The sequence below is a fragment of the Meleagris gallopavo genome, chromosome 6 (assembly GCF_905368555.1).
Source record: "Meleagris gallopavo chromosome 6, MGAL_WU_HG_1.1, whole genome shotgun sequence".
In the NCBI taxonomy this organism is placed as follows: domain Eukaryota; kingdom Metazoa; phylum Chordata; class Aves; order Galliformes; family Phasianidae; genus Meleagris; species Meleagris gallopavo.
The window spans coordinates 20,426,719-20,442,708 of record NC_139409.1 but is presented as its reverse complement, the minus strand read 5'-3'; the positions used below and the strand labels follow the sequence as shown (position 1 = coordinate 20,442,708).

General features: G+C 41.2%; 3 protein-coding genes across 3 annotated transcripts; 2 read left to right on the top strand and 1 right to left on the bottom strand.

Moving 5' to 3' along the window:
- The first annotated feature begins 1,322 nt into the window (after nt 1-1,322).
- Nucleotides 1,323-6,605, top strand: OLAH (oleoyl-ACP hydrolase). Its single transcript, XM_010712602.3, has 6 exons — nt 1,323-1,476; nt 3,095-3,233; nt 3,851-3,950; nt 4,970-5,139; nt 5,933-6,018; nt 6,254-6,605. Exons 1-6 carry the CDS (start codon nt 1,347-1,349, stop codon nt 6,385-6,387), a joined length of 759 nt encoding a protein of 252 aa, XP_010710904.1. The 5' UTR covers nt 1,323-1,346; the 3' UTR covers nt 6,388-6,605.
- A 166-nt stretch (nt 6,606-6,771) lies between these two features.
- On the bottom strand, nt 6,772-9,960 carry ACBD7 (acyl-CoA binding domain containing 7). Its single transcript, XM_010712603.2, has 4 exons — nt 9,512-9,960; nt 7,318-7,435; nt 7,147-7,209; nt 6,772-7,059 (listed from the first exon to the last, which is right to left on the bottom strand). Exons 1-4 carry the CDS (start codon nt 9,521-9,523, stop codon nt 6,986-6,988), a joined length of 267 nt encoding a protein of 88 aa, XP_010710905.1. The 5' UTR covers nt 9,524-9,960; the 3' UTR covers nt 6,772-6,985.
- Nucleotides 9,961-10,111: 151 nt separating this feature from the next.
- RPP38 (ribonuclease P/MRP subunit p38) lies at nt 10,112-12,792 on the top strand. The gene is made up of 2 exons (XM_010712605.4): nt 10,112-10,379; nt 11,740-12,792. Exons 1-2 carry the CDS (start codon nt 10,374-10,376, stop codon nt 12,613-12,615), a joined length of 882 nt encoding a protein of 293 aa, XP_010710907.2. The 5' UTR covers nt 10,112-10,373; the 3' UTR covers nt 12,616-12,792.
- The last annotated feature ends 3,198 nt before the right edge of the window (nt 12,793-15,990 follow it).

The window sequence follows — 15,990 nt, the reverse complement described above, 5'->3', positions numbered from 1 at the left end:
GGAAATGTTGCTCTTTTTAAAGCTGCTTATATTTATCTCCTATTAGTTTTACAATCTTTTTAACAAGAACCTGTGAGTTTATTTTAATGGTTGCAGATTTTTTACAAATTCTGTTTCGCTGTCACTTCTAAGTAATTTATCTGTGCCTGGTATTTCTGTCTGGGGGAACAGAACCTGGTATGCAGTAAGCAGTGAGATGTCACCTCAGTGCTCATGTCCACCAACCTAATCTGCAATAATAAAGGAAAGGAAAGTCAAGAAAGAAGAAGAATGGTTGAGAATAACTCTTCTGATAGAAAAGACTTAAGAACAATGCTTAAGAACAATGCAGCTGGCATTTTTGATCCCATTTCTCCTCTCAGTAAAAAGAACAGAGTAGTTACAGATCTTGTTTCAGTGTTACTTCTGTCTGTCAGTAACCAAAAGCACTAAAGCTGCTATGCTAAAGCTGAGTGTGGTTCTGGTAATTCCATCATCTCAAAAAGGATACAACAAAATGAGAAAACAGAAAAGGGCAATGATCATGAATGCAGAAGCACTGCCATATGAAGAATATTAAAGCAAGCCAGGCTTTTTCATTCTGGAAGCTGAATGAGGGTTGAGAGAATGTGACAGAAGATCTCAGAAATGCTTAGCGGCAGATTTGGAGGGATTCCCATTTGCATTCCTTATGTGGCTACTTTGAGGGCACCAAAAGAAGTTGTAGGAGTCAGATTCAGACTAGAAATCATTCTTCATGCAATGGACAGTACAACTCATTGCAAGAGGATGTTGTGGATGCTGACTATGTGAATGTAAGGGGAGACTGGATAAATACACGAATGAGAAATTTCATAGATGTTTTCTGTATATAAAGAAACCACATCCAGCTGTTCCATGGAGGTCCATTTTTACTGCTTTTATAGACAAAATACTGAACCATGTGATTGTTGTGTTTTCTATGTCTTCAGATAGACCTTATATTTTGGGATCTCTTCTAAAAGCCTGTGTTTTTGAAGAGACAACTCGAAACCCCAGATCAATTTCTTTTGCTGCTTGCGATATTCCTTGTGGCCAATGACTCAAATAGAAGAAAATAATGCCAAAGGTGTTGCCCAATGCCATTCCATCACCTCTATAAAAGCATTCTATAAAACTGGTTCTATAAAACTGGTTTTTGTTGTTGCGTGAAGATTATCTCATATCTAACTGACTGTTGTCACAGCACAAGCAGCTCTGATGATAGAAAATATTAGCCCACTGTTATAAATTAAATTTAATGCAGTTTAATTTTCCTTTAACTGAAAAGATTTGCTTTGGAATGATGGGATGTTTTCATATTGGTTACTTTTATTTTTTTCCCAGGCATGGAGAAGGCGATTGTTCGTCCATATAAAAGGCCAAATGCTCTCTGTAGGCTGATTTGCTTTCCCTGGGCTGGAGGTGGAACTTCTCACTTTGCTCAATGGGGCAAACTCTTCAGCAGCTCAATTGAAGGTTTGTCATTTGTGTACTTAAAGCAGAAGTTAAGAAAGCTGGGCAGTCTGAATTGCAGTTACCACATTTTTTTAAACAGAATATCATATTCTTGAGAGCGCTGCAATCTTTTTTCCAGTGGACCTTATATCTAGAAAGGAATTCCACTAGGAATTCACATTTCCATTAGGATTCTGGGTTTACTAAGCTTCTGTACCACCTTGTACAATATACTTGACTAAGTTAAAAAGTTATATCCTTGGAGCTAAATTTCTGGAGACCATGTAGAATTTTTGCTGCCTCAGAAACTGCTGGTAGGATTCAGAAGCAGCAACACAGTTGCATACTGTTAACTGTGTGAAAACAAGGCATCAGCGGTGCCTTATAGAAGCCTTATGAAGATCTAAGAAGTACTTTTTAACACTGGGAGGCTGCACAGAATTAATTTCATTTATCCAGAGCATTTGCGTCATTCTGCACTCGTTTTCAAATTTGAAGTTGAAAAAATGGATTTATAACAGTGACATTAGGTTTAGTTACAGTGTGAAGCAATTGTCATTGCTGCCAGGCTGTATCAGTGCTAAAATGATCCAATGCTGAACTATTCGAAGAGAAACCAAGGCCTCATCCCAGACCTTCCAAAAGAAAAGAGGAGGTATTTAGCATTTATAGAGGCCATTGCCATTGCAGTTGTACTGGTCCTCGAATTGCTTGCATGCTTCCTGCAAATTGTTGCATAAGTCACATCTACCTTTCCTAGAAATTAAAAAAAGTAAAAACTTAAAAAGGAAAGGCTTTTGTTCACAAGGAAATGTTTTCAACGAAATTACTAAGGAGATGGCCTAGGAACAACTGCAGACCTTGATGGATAAAGGGAGATAGCAGCATGCTCTTTCAGATGCTTTAGTTGTCTTAAAATAAAAGACAAAAACATGAACATTTTTGTACCACTATCTATGGAACTATGCAGTGGCTTATTCTATCTCTTGTAAAATACTTTGTGTGTTACCCATTACTTTCAGAAATTTCAGGAAGCCAACATTCTTACCAATCTATTAATTTCTTATTTTCTTTAAGCAGTGAGAGAAAACTCCACATTTTTGAAAGGAATGTAATAAAAAGCCGTACTATGCTCATTGATTTATGTGATGATTCTGCATTTTACTGTGCATAGCCCCGAAGAGCCTTCCAAGGGGAACACAGGGACTGTATGATTCTGATAGTTGGTTAACTTTGTAATGCTGCCCATGAAAGGATATTCTTTACTCTTTTATTGAAATTGGTGGATTTTTGATTGTTATTAGTACTAACAGCAATAAAATTGCTTTAAAACCTCTGCTGAGATCATGAGTTTGTTATCATTTTAAGTGAATTTCTGATTCAAGGCTTTTATAGATTACTCCAGTGGGTGAGGGAACATTTGTGAGTAAAGGAAGGGATGGAGACTTGATCTGTCTTTAATGACAGGATTAAATGATAACAGTAGGAGTAGCAAACACAATGTACCAACCATAAAAGGATTAATTTACATAACCTGGATATTTTCAGAACTGATGAGAAAACTGAATGAAAATGACTTACTGTTTGCACTTGAAATGACTGCAATTCTTTTCGGTCTCTTCCTCTGTCTGTTCTGTAGTGTCTGTTGTAAGGCTTCCTGGAAGAGAAAGTCGTGCTAAGGAGCCTTTTGCAAAAGACATGACAGCCGTCATTAATGAAATAACCAGTGCTTTGCTGAAAGATCTGCAAGAAAAACCATTTGCGTTCTTTGGTCACAGGTGACGTTACACACATTTTCAGATACCCTGGTGAAGGAACACTTTAGCTTTGCATAGTTATTCGACCCTCCTGGCAAAATCCATTGGCAAATCCATTTCTGCAAAGGTTTTGTCAACCTATACTAAAGGATGCTGCTGATCACAAAGACTATGTGTATTTATTTTAAATTACTTTTAAATGACTTCAGGTACAATGTCTTCTGAAAATGGCAGTGCTGTGATTTATTTTTACACTAATACGTTACAATTGTTTAGCGTTAATATTTGTGTCAACGTTTACTCCTTAATGAATGGATGAGGTGAACCAATCATTAAACAAATGTTCTGAAGATCACTTACTTTCAATTACTCAACATAACTCTCTTTACTGTAAATCTGGGAGACTACTACAATAAATGTAGGCAACAAAGGCCTGATTTGTAAAACTGTATTGAAATATATCTTGTGTGAGTTAGTTACTTTCACTATAATTTATGTCATAATTACAGAACCATAAAATTCACTGTATTCACAATTTCTGCCATTGTTAAAGATAGCCTGTTAGCACTAATGTTCAAATTATGTTAATGTTTTCCAGATTTTACTTATACTTTCACTACTTTCTCTTTTTGCTGCAGTTTTGGAGCTTACATTAGCTATGCAGTTGCGGTACACTTGAAAGAAAAGCATGGACTAGAGCCGATCCACCTTTTTTTATCAGGGGTATATGCCCCACATGTAAGTTACAAAATCATTACCAGTGCAAAAGAGAACAGTATATTAGCCAGCACGAGTAAAACATCTGTGGTATCTTTTTACAGTACTGTATATGTCAAGTGCTTTAAAACAAAGCAAGTGTCAGGCCACATCAGAAAAATATTCTTATTTCTTTGAGGATGTTAATTCTGAGGTGGATGGAGAATTTCAGTGGAATATTTACCACAGCTAACCTTAAGCTAGAGAGAACAATCTCATTGATCTTCTCAATACTCTATTATTTACTATGGCCTTTGGCTTCATAGTAAAACAAACAAACAAACAAACAAAAACAAAACATAAAGTTACACTCCTTTGTAACATGAAATAACTGTCTTACCTGAGTCTTTTATCAGCCTCCAACATGAGCCCTCAGTGCATTTGCCAGTTATTTTTTCTCCTTTTAATCCTTTTTTCTTTCTTAATTTGCCCTCAGTACCCTCTGCTTCTGATTTTCTGGTTGTTCTGCTGGTTCTCCTGGTCTTTCTCAGTAAAATAACAGCAACTGGGCTTTTTCCCAGCCCTCCTATGTTCAGCTGCCATTCGCTGTTTCCATTCTTCTCTTTCTGGGACTTGTTAACAGGCATGCTCAAGTATGAGCTAGTGCTTCATAGAAGTAATTATGAGTCCTGAAAATTTCCACAACCTCTAGGTCACTCCAGCAGTACATCAGTGGGCACTGTGCCCACTAGTTAGTCTCTTCTTCACTGTTTTATTCCTTATACTTCAATAGTGAGAGTCAAAATCAAATTCATTGTTACGTGTCTGAAATTCTCAGTGTCTTTCTCACTTACCATCAGTTAGCAAACACTGTCTCCTAACCCTCTCTAAGAAGCATTCTCTGCAAATGTTAAACTGATCAGCCACTGAGTACTGGTGATAGAGTGTCTTCCTAGCTTTTTATTCAAACAATTCTTAGTGAAAATATTATTTAAAGCGGTGTATAATTTAATACTGTCTGTATTATACACGACACCTGATCTTTTGTCTGGTGCTCACAGTCTGAAGCATTTCTTCTGATGGGAAAAGTAAACGAAGCAAAAGATGAAGACATTCTTGAACATGTCAAATTCTTAGGAGGAACTCCTTCTGAGTTTCTGAAAAATGAGGACATCAAGAAACACCTGATACTTACTGTAAGAGAAGATGTTAGCATTCTTCAGACATATTCGTAAGTTTTACAACTTTGTATGACGCTTATATTTTAAAGCTTTAATTCTGCCTGATCCTTTCAGGTAGTTGTTTTTTTTTATTCCTCTGCAATTTGCTTTGGTTTCTGCTATTAAAAAATATGAAACAGTAAATACAGCTTTCTTCTTAGTGTGTCTTTATGTCTACTTTTTCTGCCATGAACGAAAACACTGCTTATGAAACTGCCATTACTATTATTACAGTACTGAATATGTCATGGTAGAACGTGAAGCTAGTCATGCCTCAGGATCATGTTGTTCAGCCTTCTGATCCAAAGACCACTAACCTAACAAGAAGCAAAGAATTCCTTTCTTCTAGGAACAAAGAGGAAACTTCCATGCCACCTACTATTCTACAACTAGCTCACCTAGTTGTGGGTGGTTAAAGTTTTTCACCCTGGCAAAGAGAAAGACCTCTTTCTCTTTGGCTCTAGGAACCTGACACTGATAAGGCCCTGAAATATCAGAACTTTAATATAAGCAGAAAGCATTCATTTTATTGTCAGGGAGAATTTTCATTGCAGGTTAAAGCTCTTTTTTCTTAACTGTTGAGTCATTTTTTCTTTAAAACTCGAGCTCTAAGTGCAGTAGTGTAAGGACTTAAGAATCTTACAAACTCAGTAATTCCACTTCTTGATGTTCTACACAATTTAACCCATAAAGTTTATGCTGTTTTTGAGTAGAAAAAAATAGCTATTCTGTATATAGAGGCAAAACCCAAAGGTATCTTAGGACAGGGAAAGTTATGGTAATAAAACTTTTTTATGTTCACAGTTTTGAGAAGGTAGAAAGGAAAACCATCTTCTCTTGTGATGTCACCTGCTTTGATGGCTCTGAAGAAACAGTGCATGATGCCGAAGGTACTTTGTTTAAGTATTTTCTTTTCTGGTTAGGCATTTCCCTGCTGCAGCAAATCATTTCATGAATGGTGTTCTCTAGGGTCTTTTATCACCTTCTTAAATAAAACAGAGATACAATGAAATGCAGAGAAAGCCATTGATGAGAGATTTAAAGCAATTACTAAATAATTTTGAAGTGGTTTCATAAGATGACCAGAATAATTGACATTTCTGACACTTTAAATATATTTTTCAGCCTGGCTCAATATAACCAGAGGAGATACTTCCATTTACAGTCTTCCTGGAGGTCACTTTTATCTGCTGGAACCTTCTAATGAAATTTTCTTGATAAAACACATAACCAAGTGTATAGAAAATGCTGCTCTATGAGTATTTCCCTCTATTTTAATAGCAGGTATAAGATTAGTCTACAGCACTTAATTATTAAGTCATTCTTTCTGCTGAATTGCATTGTTATGCCTAAAAGTTACTCTGTTCCTCCAGAAGATCTTCACTGTAATTCTTTAAAAGGATTTAAAGAGTTGCTCTAATTTTTGAAAATAAACTCTAGCTTTGTGTCTTAGAAATAAAACACTTTTCATCTTTTCTCGCTCTTCTCATTCAGCACATGCATAAACTGTTTTCAACATCAGCTGCAAAAAGTGACAGCTCTTATAAGTTATTTTGCCTTAAGAACTTCTCTGTGTGTATTGTAAAAATGCTAAATATGATTTTATATAAAAACAAAACAAAACAAAACAAAAACCCCACAACTCTTACAGAAGCATTTATTTCATAGGCTCACATTTAATTAGAGTAAGATACAGTCTAGGAATATAGTATGCAGTGAACACCTTTCGCAGTGGAGTGGCTCATGCGTAAATGATCTTACTGTTAGATTTCACAATAACCAGTTAGTACTGCATTCTCCTCTGCAGAGTTACTTCCTTAATCACTGAGAAGACTCAGAGTGTGATGTCTGAGTATTTTAAATCCCATATTTTTCTATCATTGCTTTTGCTTTAGAAATATAGGCATTCATGGCATCCTCCTTCGATATACCTGCAAAGAAAAGGAGGAGTCATTATCTATTCTTATTTGCTATCCTGTTAAAGTTATTACATGAGGTAAATTTAATTGCTGTAACACCTTTTTTCAGGTTCCATGCCTCCCATTTGGCTTTGCCTTTCATATCTAACATCCCTGGACATTCTGCCAAAACAAATGCATACATTCATTAATTATCATGCAGATTTATAAAACATTTTCTTGTTTTCAAGATACAGAGTAAATTGGATGTATATATGGAAACAGAAATACCAATGTTAATATCTCCAACAGTAGCTTGTTTGTAGAATCCATAGAGTTCCTTCAGTTCTTCATCAGTTGGTCTTGTTTTCAATTTTTTAACATCTTCTGCAGCCCCATCGAAGTCAGCCTAATGCAAGAGGAATACATAAAATATTAGTCTGCCTCCGAAGGCATGTGCTTAAAATATTTATTAGAGCAAGCATAGTAGTTCATTAGATGGTTTCTATTACTCATATGTTTAGTGGTAAGTCTAGGATTTCCCATGGAAAAGGTTTAATAAAACCTTTAATAAACCAATGGCAGGACAGGGTCAGAACTCAGGCATTCAAGGCCTAAGATTTTGGTAAGCCCTGCAGAAGTCAGACAGAGGGACTCGTTGGTCTTGTAGGTCCCTTCCAAGTGAACCACTCCATTGTAAAACAAGTATTTCATTCTTAATCCCAACACCAGTAGACACAACATACCTGACTCCATGGATCAGCAACTTACACCACTATACCTCTTTGTATTACCCATACACATACAAACAACAGCAGCACTCATACTCGATCACCAGCAAGAGGAAGAACTGGCATCAGTATCAGTATCAAGTTGCCACAACTTACTGAAGATTACGTAAGTTTTATCTTCATCTTTACACTGTGGCCACTGCTGTGTGTAAGGCCCTGCCAGGGCAGAGATAGAAGAAACTATTCAAGTTGGTGGAAACCTCCTTTATGCAGAGTTATTTTCTGAACTATCATCACAAAAAGAATGAGCTAGAAGCATTAGACTTGTACAGGCAAAAGAAAAACTAAACAAAAAAACAACCCACAATAAGGATGCCACTATTATTTTCTTATTTTTCTATACTTTTATTCTATTTGGATCTATATGAAATATCACAAGCCAATGTTTAAAAAATATGCAACGCACATCCTTGTCAGCAATAAGTGCATGGAAATGAAATTTCAATGTCAAACATTCTTTTCTTCATCTCCCTCAATCCAATCTTTGTGCACGGATTTTGCTTAGGATTTGCTTGCTTACACAACATGCTTAGCCTGTAAAATATAATATCCTTTAATCATGAGCTGATAGAATTTCCCTCTCACTCCTCAAATCAAAAGCAGAAGTGCATCTTTAGAATACATATACATATGCAGATGTAGTTTTACACACATGCATTAAAGATAAACACAGAAATTATCAGACTGTTATCACATATAGTGATAATACACGCAAAGAAAGAAGCTGGAATGAACTCTTCATCCTCAGTTTGCAAAACTCAGAGATGTTTCAGAGCCTTCCTGCTAAAACACTGCTCTGCTCACGCTGCCCTCGTTTCCACACGACGAAGTCAGTGACTGTAAGGGATGCGGGTGGCAGCTGTTTACCAAAGCGATAATATGTAGAAATCATCTATAGGGTCTCTCTAACAGCGATGCACGGCTCAGTTCTTAAATATCGGGGCTAACGCGTTTATTTTCTAGTCGAAATTCAAGGCAGGATACAGCAAACTATAACGACCGCCGATGAAACAAAAGCTGGCATTCCGCTCGGGACTTGGCATCCTGGCCCACAGAAGGAGCGGGATCAGAAGGAACAAGGAGCCCTCTGTGCCGCCCCTCGGAGCTGCAGCTCAAAGCGCTGAGCTCTGCCAACGCGCCCCGCGTCGGGGCCTCTCACACACACAGCGAGCTGAGCCAGGCATGGCAACGAAGGCAGGATAAAGGGCTGGAGGATCTTAAAGCGAAAGGGAGAACGGAAAACCCCATAGAGAATAACAGCCAAACCCGTCCTGGCAGGGGCGAGGCGGGCAGTGACACGTGCCGCAGAGTGCTGGAAGGCAGTAACGAAGGTGGTTCCTTCAGGAGCCGCTGACGGGTGGAGGCAGCAGCTTTCCTACCAAAACGCCACGTAAAGCGTAGCGCTCCAAAGATGCGCGCACCCTAAAAACTCCCTTAAAACTGCACACTTCCCACATACACACGCATACCTGGGCTTGGCGCTTCCCCATCCCGTGCCAGCTGCTAACAACGAACCTATCCTAACAGAGCGAGCGCACCTGAAAGGCCCATTTCATCCCGCCGCCGTGACAGCGCCCGGGGAGAGCTCCCAACGGGCTGCGCACAGGTAACGCGCTGTTCTGAGCCCGAAGCTGACTCCCGTGCCGGGAGGTCACGGCCACGAAGACCGAAGAGCCGCCGCCCCTTCCGCTCACCTGTAGGGCCATGGCGCGGTGGCCACGCGAAGTCCGGCCTCTCTCCTGCAGCGCGACGCGGTGACTGCCGCCGTCCGCCCCTCGAGGCCGCGCGAGATGGCGAGTGGGCAGCGACCTCCCCTCAGGGCCGCGCTGCCGTCACGGCCGCCGGGAGCTGTGGTGCCTCTTCCCAGGAGGCGCTCGGAACCGGGTTGGAGGGGCCCCGGGCCAGCTGAGGCGGTGGGGGGCAGGCCTGCCTGTAGGGCTGGGTGGGCTTTGAGGTCTCCAACCGAAAGCATTCTGCAGCCGCCGCCGCGAGCCGTCGGCGTCACGGCGCTGTTACAGCGCGAGACCCGCTTCGCAGGAAAGTCACCGTGAAACTCCTACTGGCCAATTCACTGTCAGTTCATTACCTCGCGTGTGACAAGGCACGGCTATTCATTACCCACGAAAAGTACCCTGCAAAAAAACTGATGGCACTGTTAGAATTAAGAAATGCCGGCTACGAAACCCGAAGCGGCAACGCTCCACAAGCAGCTCCATAACACCGCGGCTGCCACCACCCGGCGGCCGTGGAGCACGGCGGCGGATGGGGCGGGAGTGCGTCGCAAGGGAGGGGCGGGCCGCACCGCGCCGCGCTCAGGGCTGGGCAAGTTCGTGCTGCTGGCGTGCTCGGGTCGGCCCAGGCCGCGCGTGAGCGGCAGGCCGAGTGGAAGCGCAGTGTGGTGGCCGCGCTCAGCGGAGCCCGATTGCGTTCCCTTCCCGTCCGCCCGGCGCGTTTTCAGGGCGCTGTGGTGGCGCCGCGCCTTAACTGAGATCTCTTTCTTCTCGTCAGGAGCTGGCGGGAGGCTTTCACGAAGCGTTTTGAAACCGGAGTTTTCGAATGGAGGTAAATGTTGGAAGTATTCGCGTTGCTCATCTTCTCTGCTGGCAGCAGTGGGTCCTGAAGCTGATACGCGTGGAAGAAGTTGTTTTTTGCTTTTTTGCCTCGTCAATTCCTGCGCCTACACGCTTGTTTTCCTCAGTAGCGTCCATTTTGAAAAGACAAACGCAGGCTTCTTCACCGTAATCTTCTCTTAACACTGCTACATGTACGATGCCTGTGAGATTTCTGGTAGCAGCTGCACAGGTCGCAGTGCGCTGATGATCTCTGCTCAGTGCGCTTGCCCTGCCTGAGCTCACGGGGTGGATGTGGTTTAGCTGAACGAAAATCCCTCCAGACAGACATTGCTTTGTGGCAGTGCAGTTGGTGGGGGGAATTTCAACAGAGACGTTTTCTTTTTTAAAACCAAGGTAGCCTACTATCAGTATGCAGGGAATTGATATGACCAGTAAAATGGTTTCTTGTAAATATCTAAAGGTTGCCACTGAAGTAATGTACATGATATTTCTACTTATGGAAGGAGAGAATCTTAGGAGAGCCATGTCTGTTTCTCCTGAGTTGCCACGAGTTCTGTTCTGTTGGCTGTGCAACAGTAAAGCAGTTTGGCAAGGAGATGCTGAACAGTAACCCAAGCACGAGTATGGGGACTTAGCGAGTTAGCAGGGCTGGTAATCAGAGCATGCCTTCACTTGGACTGGGTAGATCAGAACTGGAACAGTTATCCTTTCTTTGCTCCAGTTTGATATTTTTCATAACCTCAAAGGCGTGGCCTAGTTGATGCAAGAGTAAAAGAGCCCTTTTAAATTTTGCATGGCCTGCAGAGGATTGTCTTCCTTCAAGGAAATGAGCTCTACAGCCTTCTGTCATACCTTCTAAATGCAGACAAATGTAAGACATAGGTAAGTATGACAAGGCAAATGAAAATTAAAAAACTTTATCCTAAACAAATTCAGAAACTTGGAGCTTGTTTCATGTTGTGATTCTGCAGCTTTTTCACATCAGGATAGTTCTAAAATGCAGCTGTGCTGCAGTGAAAACTGGTCTTTCAGAACTTGAGTTTTTTTTTTGTTTGTTTGCTTGTTTGTTTGTTTTTAAATCTGTGGAACCTCCTGCTACTTTCATTCAGTTTCAGCTTCAGAAGGGCTTCCAATCACTGGTGTTGCTGGAAAAAAGCAAGCAACTTGTGCCTTGCCGAAGGATTATTAAGGATTAGCACTGAGCTGGTATGAAGATGACTGCTGCCAGTATCACTTTGTGCTGAGATGCTTCTCTTCCCTGTTCCCAAGATGAGCCTCTAGTAATGAAGTCCACAGCAGATAGTGAGGATTTGAACGACTCTTTGCCTTTTTCTTCCTTCCCTCTACAGCTAGGTGGCGAAATAGAACAGAACCTGAGGACGCCTGTAATTCCACAAGGGACGGCGTCGCTTCGCAAAGCAAAGAAAACCACTGTAAAAACATGTCTAGATAACCCCTTTGTTTTTCAGTGGAAAGCCATAGATGGAGATGGTATGCATTTCATATTACAGACCTTAGAAGAAAAGATTAAATGTATTGGACTTAAAAAGATAGAGACTCCAAGAAAGAAAAAACGTTCCATTACAAAAAAACAAATGGAAAGCAAGTGTGATGCTAGCGACAATGAGCTCCCTGCCAAAGAAGAAACAGAAGGCCATCGGCAAGCACCAGGATGGACTGACATGGGCATCAGAAGACAGCTTGCTATTGGAATTAATGAAGTTACAAAAGCATTGGAGAAAAATGAGCTGCTTCTCTTGCTGGTGTGCAAATCTGCAAAACCTGCCATGATCACATCCCATCTTATTCAGCTGAGCGCAAGTCGAGCCACTCCAGCAGGCCAGGTTCCCCGCCTCAGTGAAACGGTAGCACCACTTCTTGGTTTAACATCCATTTTAGCACTAGGCTTCAAAAGGCAGTCTGATAAATTTACTGACGTAGTAGAAGCAATAATTCCAAAGATACCTGCTTTGGAAGTGCCATGGTTTCAATACCAAATTGAAGGATCTGCAGCATGTGCAGAGTTGTCAGAAATTGATGAAGCTGAGCAGCTTGTGGAGACACCGGAGGAGGAGCTCTCAAGCCAGAAGCGGAAACGTACAGGAAGCAATCAGCTCGATCTTTCACATGTAATTTTGCAGCCTTTGAAAATCAAGAAAGTTGTTCCAAATCCAAATAAGATAAAGAAGCCACCTCGCAGAAAGAAAAAAGCTTTTTCAGCATAACTGGTTTTAGTTCAGTCCTTCAGATTACAGTGATTTTTTTTACTGGCTATGGAGTACAGCTGTAACTGAACTACTTTGTTAAGCTTTAACAGCATAAAGCAGTTGTGTTCAGGGTTAACTCATGTATGATGCATCCAGGTGAGGTTCTTTCTGCTTTAATAAAGAATATGGTTCAAACTTGTGTGTGAGCCTCTACCTGGAGATTAACATTTCATTTGCAGTTGGAGATAACAAAGTTGAAACTGTTAATGAATGTCTTGAAGTAATTTGAGGATAACAAGCACATCTTTAGAATTAATATAAAGTGCTAAGCAAACTTTTTTTTTTACATGAACATTTTCAGACAGAACTGATTCAAATTAATGTCATTACACATAAAAAAAAAAAAAATCAATACCAAAATTGAAAGTTTATTTAAACAATGTCCATGCCAGTATAACTTTTAAAGCTGGTTCAATGCTTGTTTCAAGTAAACAGCTGTAACAGCACAGGCAGACTTCCTTTCTGAGCTTTTGTTCTTTTCTCTGCTGAACAATAAGCTTGTTTTGGTCAAGAACGTATGCAGGTTTGGATTCCAACTCTACCTGGTGCCTGATACGCTGAAGGAAAAATATTATTTTCATACATGGAGCAAAATACTGCTGCATTTTTGAAAAAAACTTCTATATGCAAACTATTAACGCACATATCCCATGAGAAAACAAACTAATCTACATTCAGTTTCTAAATGAAATCTAAAATTATCATCCAGGAAGTTCAGATATGCCACGTACCATTGAATGTAAAGTAGCAGATGACAGCTATAGTCACTAGAACAGACTAAAAATCTTTAGAGTTTCCTTTAGTTTTACTGATGACTGTGAACAGTTTCTTAATGAAACTGTTTTGTAGAAAGGAAATAAATAGTGCTGCAATTCGAACTGCAATCAAAATGGATAGCGCAGGAATTTATATGGCACTCTATAACTAATAGTCAATACTATGGTACTGTAAAAGAGCTGAGTTACTTTATTGTCCTCAAAGATAGAATTTACACTCTGTATGTTTCAGGGCTCTGCTAGTGCAGCCTTCTGGTGTTATCAGCTAGTTAATCAGCATTTTGGATTTATTGAGAAGTGACTTAAATTCATGGTTCCGACTATGAAGGGAGGCAGTAGCAATGATTCTATTGTCATGATGCTCCTTGTAAACAAAGCAGACATTTAATGCCAAAATGTTGCCCTTCCTTGCTGAGTTGCAAGGAGATGATTATGTTGCCTTGCTTCATAGTTCTTCACAGAGATAATTTCCTTTGGCTTTTTAGATGCATAAAATTGTGAAGGCATGCTAGAACCTAGCGTAATTAATTTCCATGCTGGCTAATTGTAACATTTAGCTCTTATGCTTTCTGTAAAGACTGAGGATTAGGCTTTGGTAAAGAACATAAGCACAGCAGTCACTTACCAAGCACCTTGCTGCCTGTCCAGGTGTACAGCTCTCCCAAAGGATTTGGGTCCCCTCCACAGATGCAGTTACTTATTTGCAGACGTTTCTAAAGACTTGTGGGAAATGTGGTAGAGCGAGCCTTTCCAATGCCTTCAAATTTGCCAATTTTTGTGAAACCACCTGTTAGTTTTTGCAGTTTTTCCTGGTAACCATTCCTATCAAGCCTAATACACATGCAGGCTCAACACCTGAAACAACACAAGAGCCTCTGTCAGAGCTGACAGCAGCACCCACACCAATGCCCTGCTTAGGAAGTGAAGGTGGGTTGCCACAATTTCTACTCCTGAGTAATTGCCAGGACACCTTTGAGACTCACATTCTCTTGACGCTATGATACTTTGGCAAAGCACTTGAAGTAAGGAGCATGGCTAGCCATAAGGGTTGAGCACTTGGCAGGGGCAGACTTTAAACAGACAGGATTAAACAGCTGTTAAGCAACGGTTTTGTGAAGAGGCTTCTCCAGGAACTGCACCAGCTTCAGCTCAGCTGCTCCCTTTCCTCATCCTCTCTGGGCCTGCAGTTTTTCAGTCATAGCTACAGCACTGCAAAGCTTCAGCAGGAGCATGGCTCTGCCTCTTTTTCCATAGTCAGCATGCAGCTGGAGCAAGAAGACAAATTTGCACTCCTCAGATTCATTGTTTTTTTGGAGAAGATGGCAAAAAGGAGGAGTGGCCACACACCTTCCATCATAGGCAGGTAGCCTGAGATCAGGGCAGAAAGCCAGGCTGCCAGAAAACCAGATTCAGTTCTGTCTTTGGCCTAGGCATACTTGGTCTAACCATGGCCTAACAGCTTTTCCAAACAACAGGACTGTGGGCATTTGCCTCTTGATTTCAGGGAAGAGAGGAGTAAAGAAAAACAATCATCTACTATTTCTTCCACTTGTAAAATGAGTGCACAATCCTGCCTGCATGCCATCCACTCATGGAGCAGCAGCCTGCCGGGCCATGGCTGTACCTCACCAGGGCACAGGGCCAGGCTGAGCGGAGCGAGGAGCAGGGAGGCCCTGCCCTTAGCACGAGGCAGGAACACCACATCCTGCTGTCAGCTTCCTGCACATCCTGGCATGCTGCTCACCTTCTGGGAGTAAAGAACTTAAGTCTTTGATGAAGTTGGGATCAGTTATCTATACCAGCAATTACATTTTCAGGCACTTAATTCTGCTCAAGCTGCACACAAGGAGTCAAAACTTCACCTACATAGTCTCCTGTGACTACTATTAGCAGACAGGTAATAGAGGGGCCAAAGTTGCAAAGCCTGACTCCACTGCTACAAGTCCCAAAAATCCCCTTCCAACCCCTTCTATTCACCGGGCCCGAGCTGATGAGCACAAAGGGAGCAGACAAACCACCATCAATTCCTTCCTTTGTGTGAAGGAAGCAAATGCTTTAAGCACAGAGCTGTAACACAGGAAGAGAAACTATCCCTGTTCCCAAGGCAGAATTTTCTCACTGTTCAACAATAAAAAGAATCCAAACCACAAACCATTCACACAGGGGAAATGGAGGGGAGAGGGAAATCCCCACTGCTATTTGGAGGTGGCTAGGGCTAGCAGTTATGAAGAACAGACAAATTTATCTTCATCTAAATTGATGTTTTCAGGTACAGAATTCAGCTTTCAGCAGAACTTGCTGTAAGAATTACAGGCATATTTAAAAGGAAAGTTCAGACATTTGCATTTCATGAGATATTTGAGTCACAATCAAAATATGCTCACAGCACAGAGGCTTCACTACCACAGTTTGGCACTTTCAGCTAGAACAGTTCCTTACTGCAGACTTTCTTTGTGCTCGCGTTACTGCAGCATCCATGAACGGAAAGGACTGCTATCAAATCTAACTACAATGCTATGCTGGAATGCATATAAAGTGCTTCAGAAGCCATTCTGGT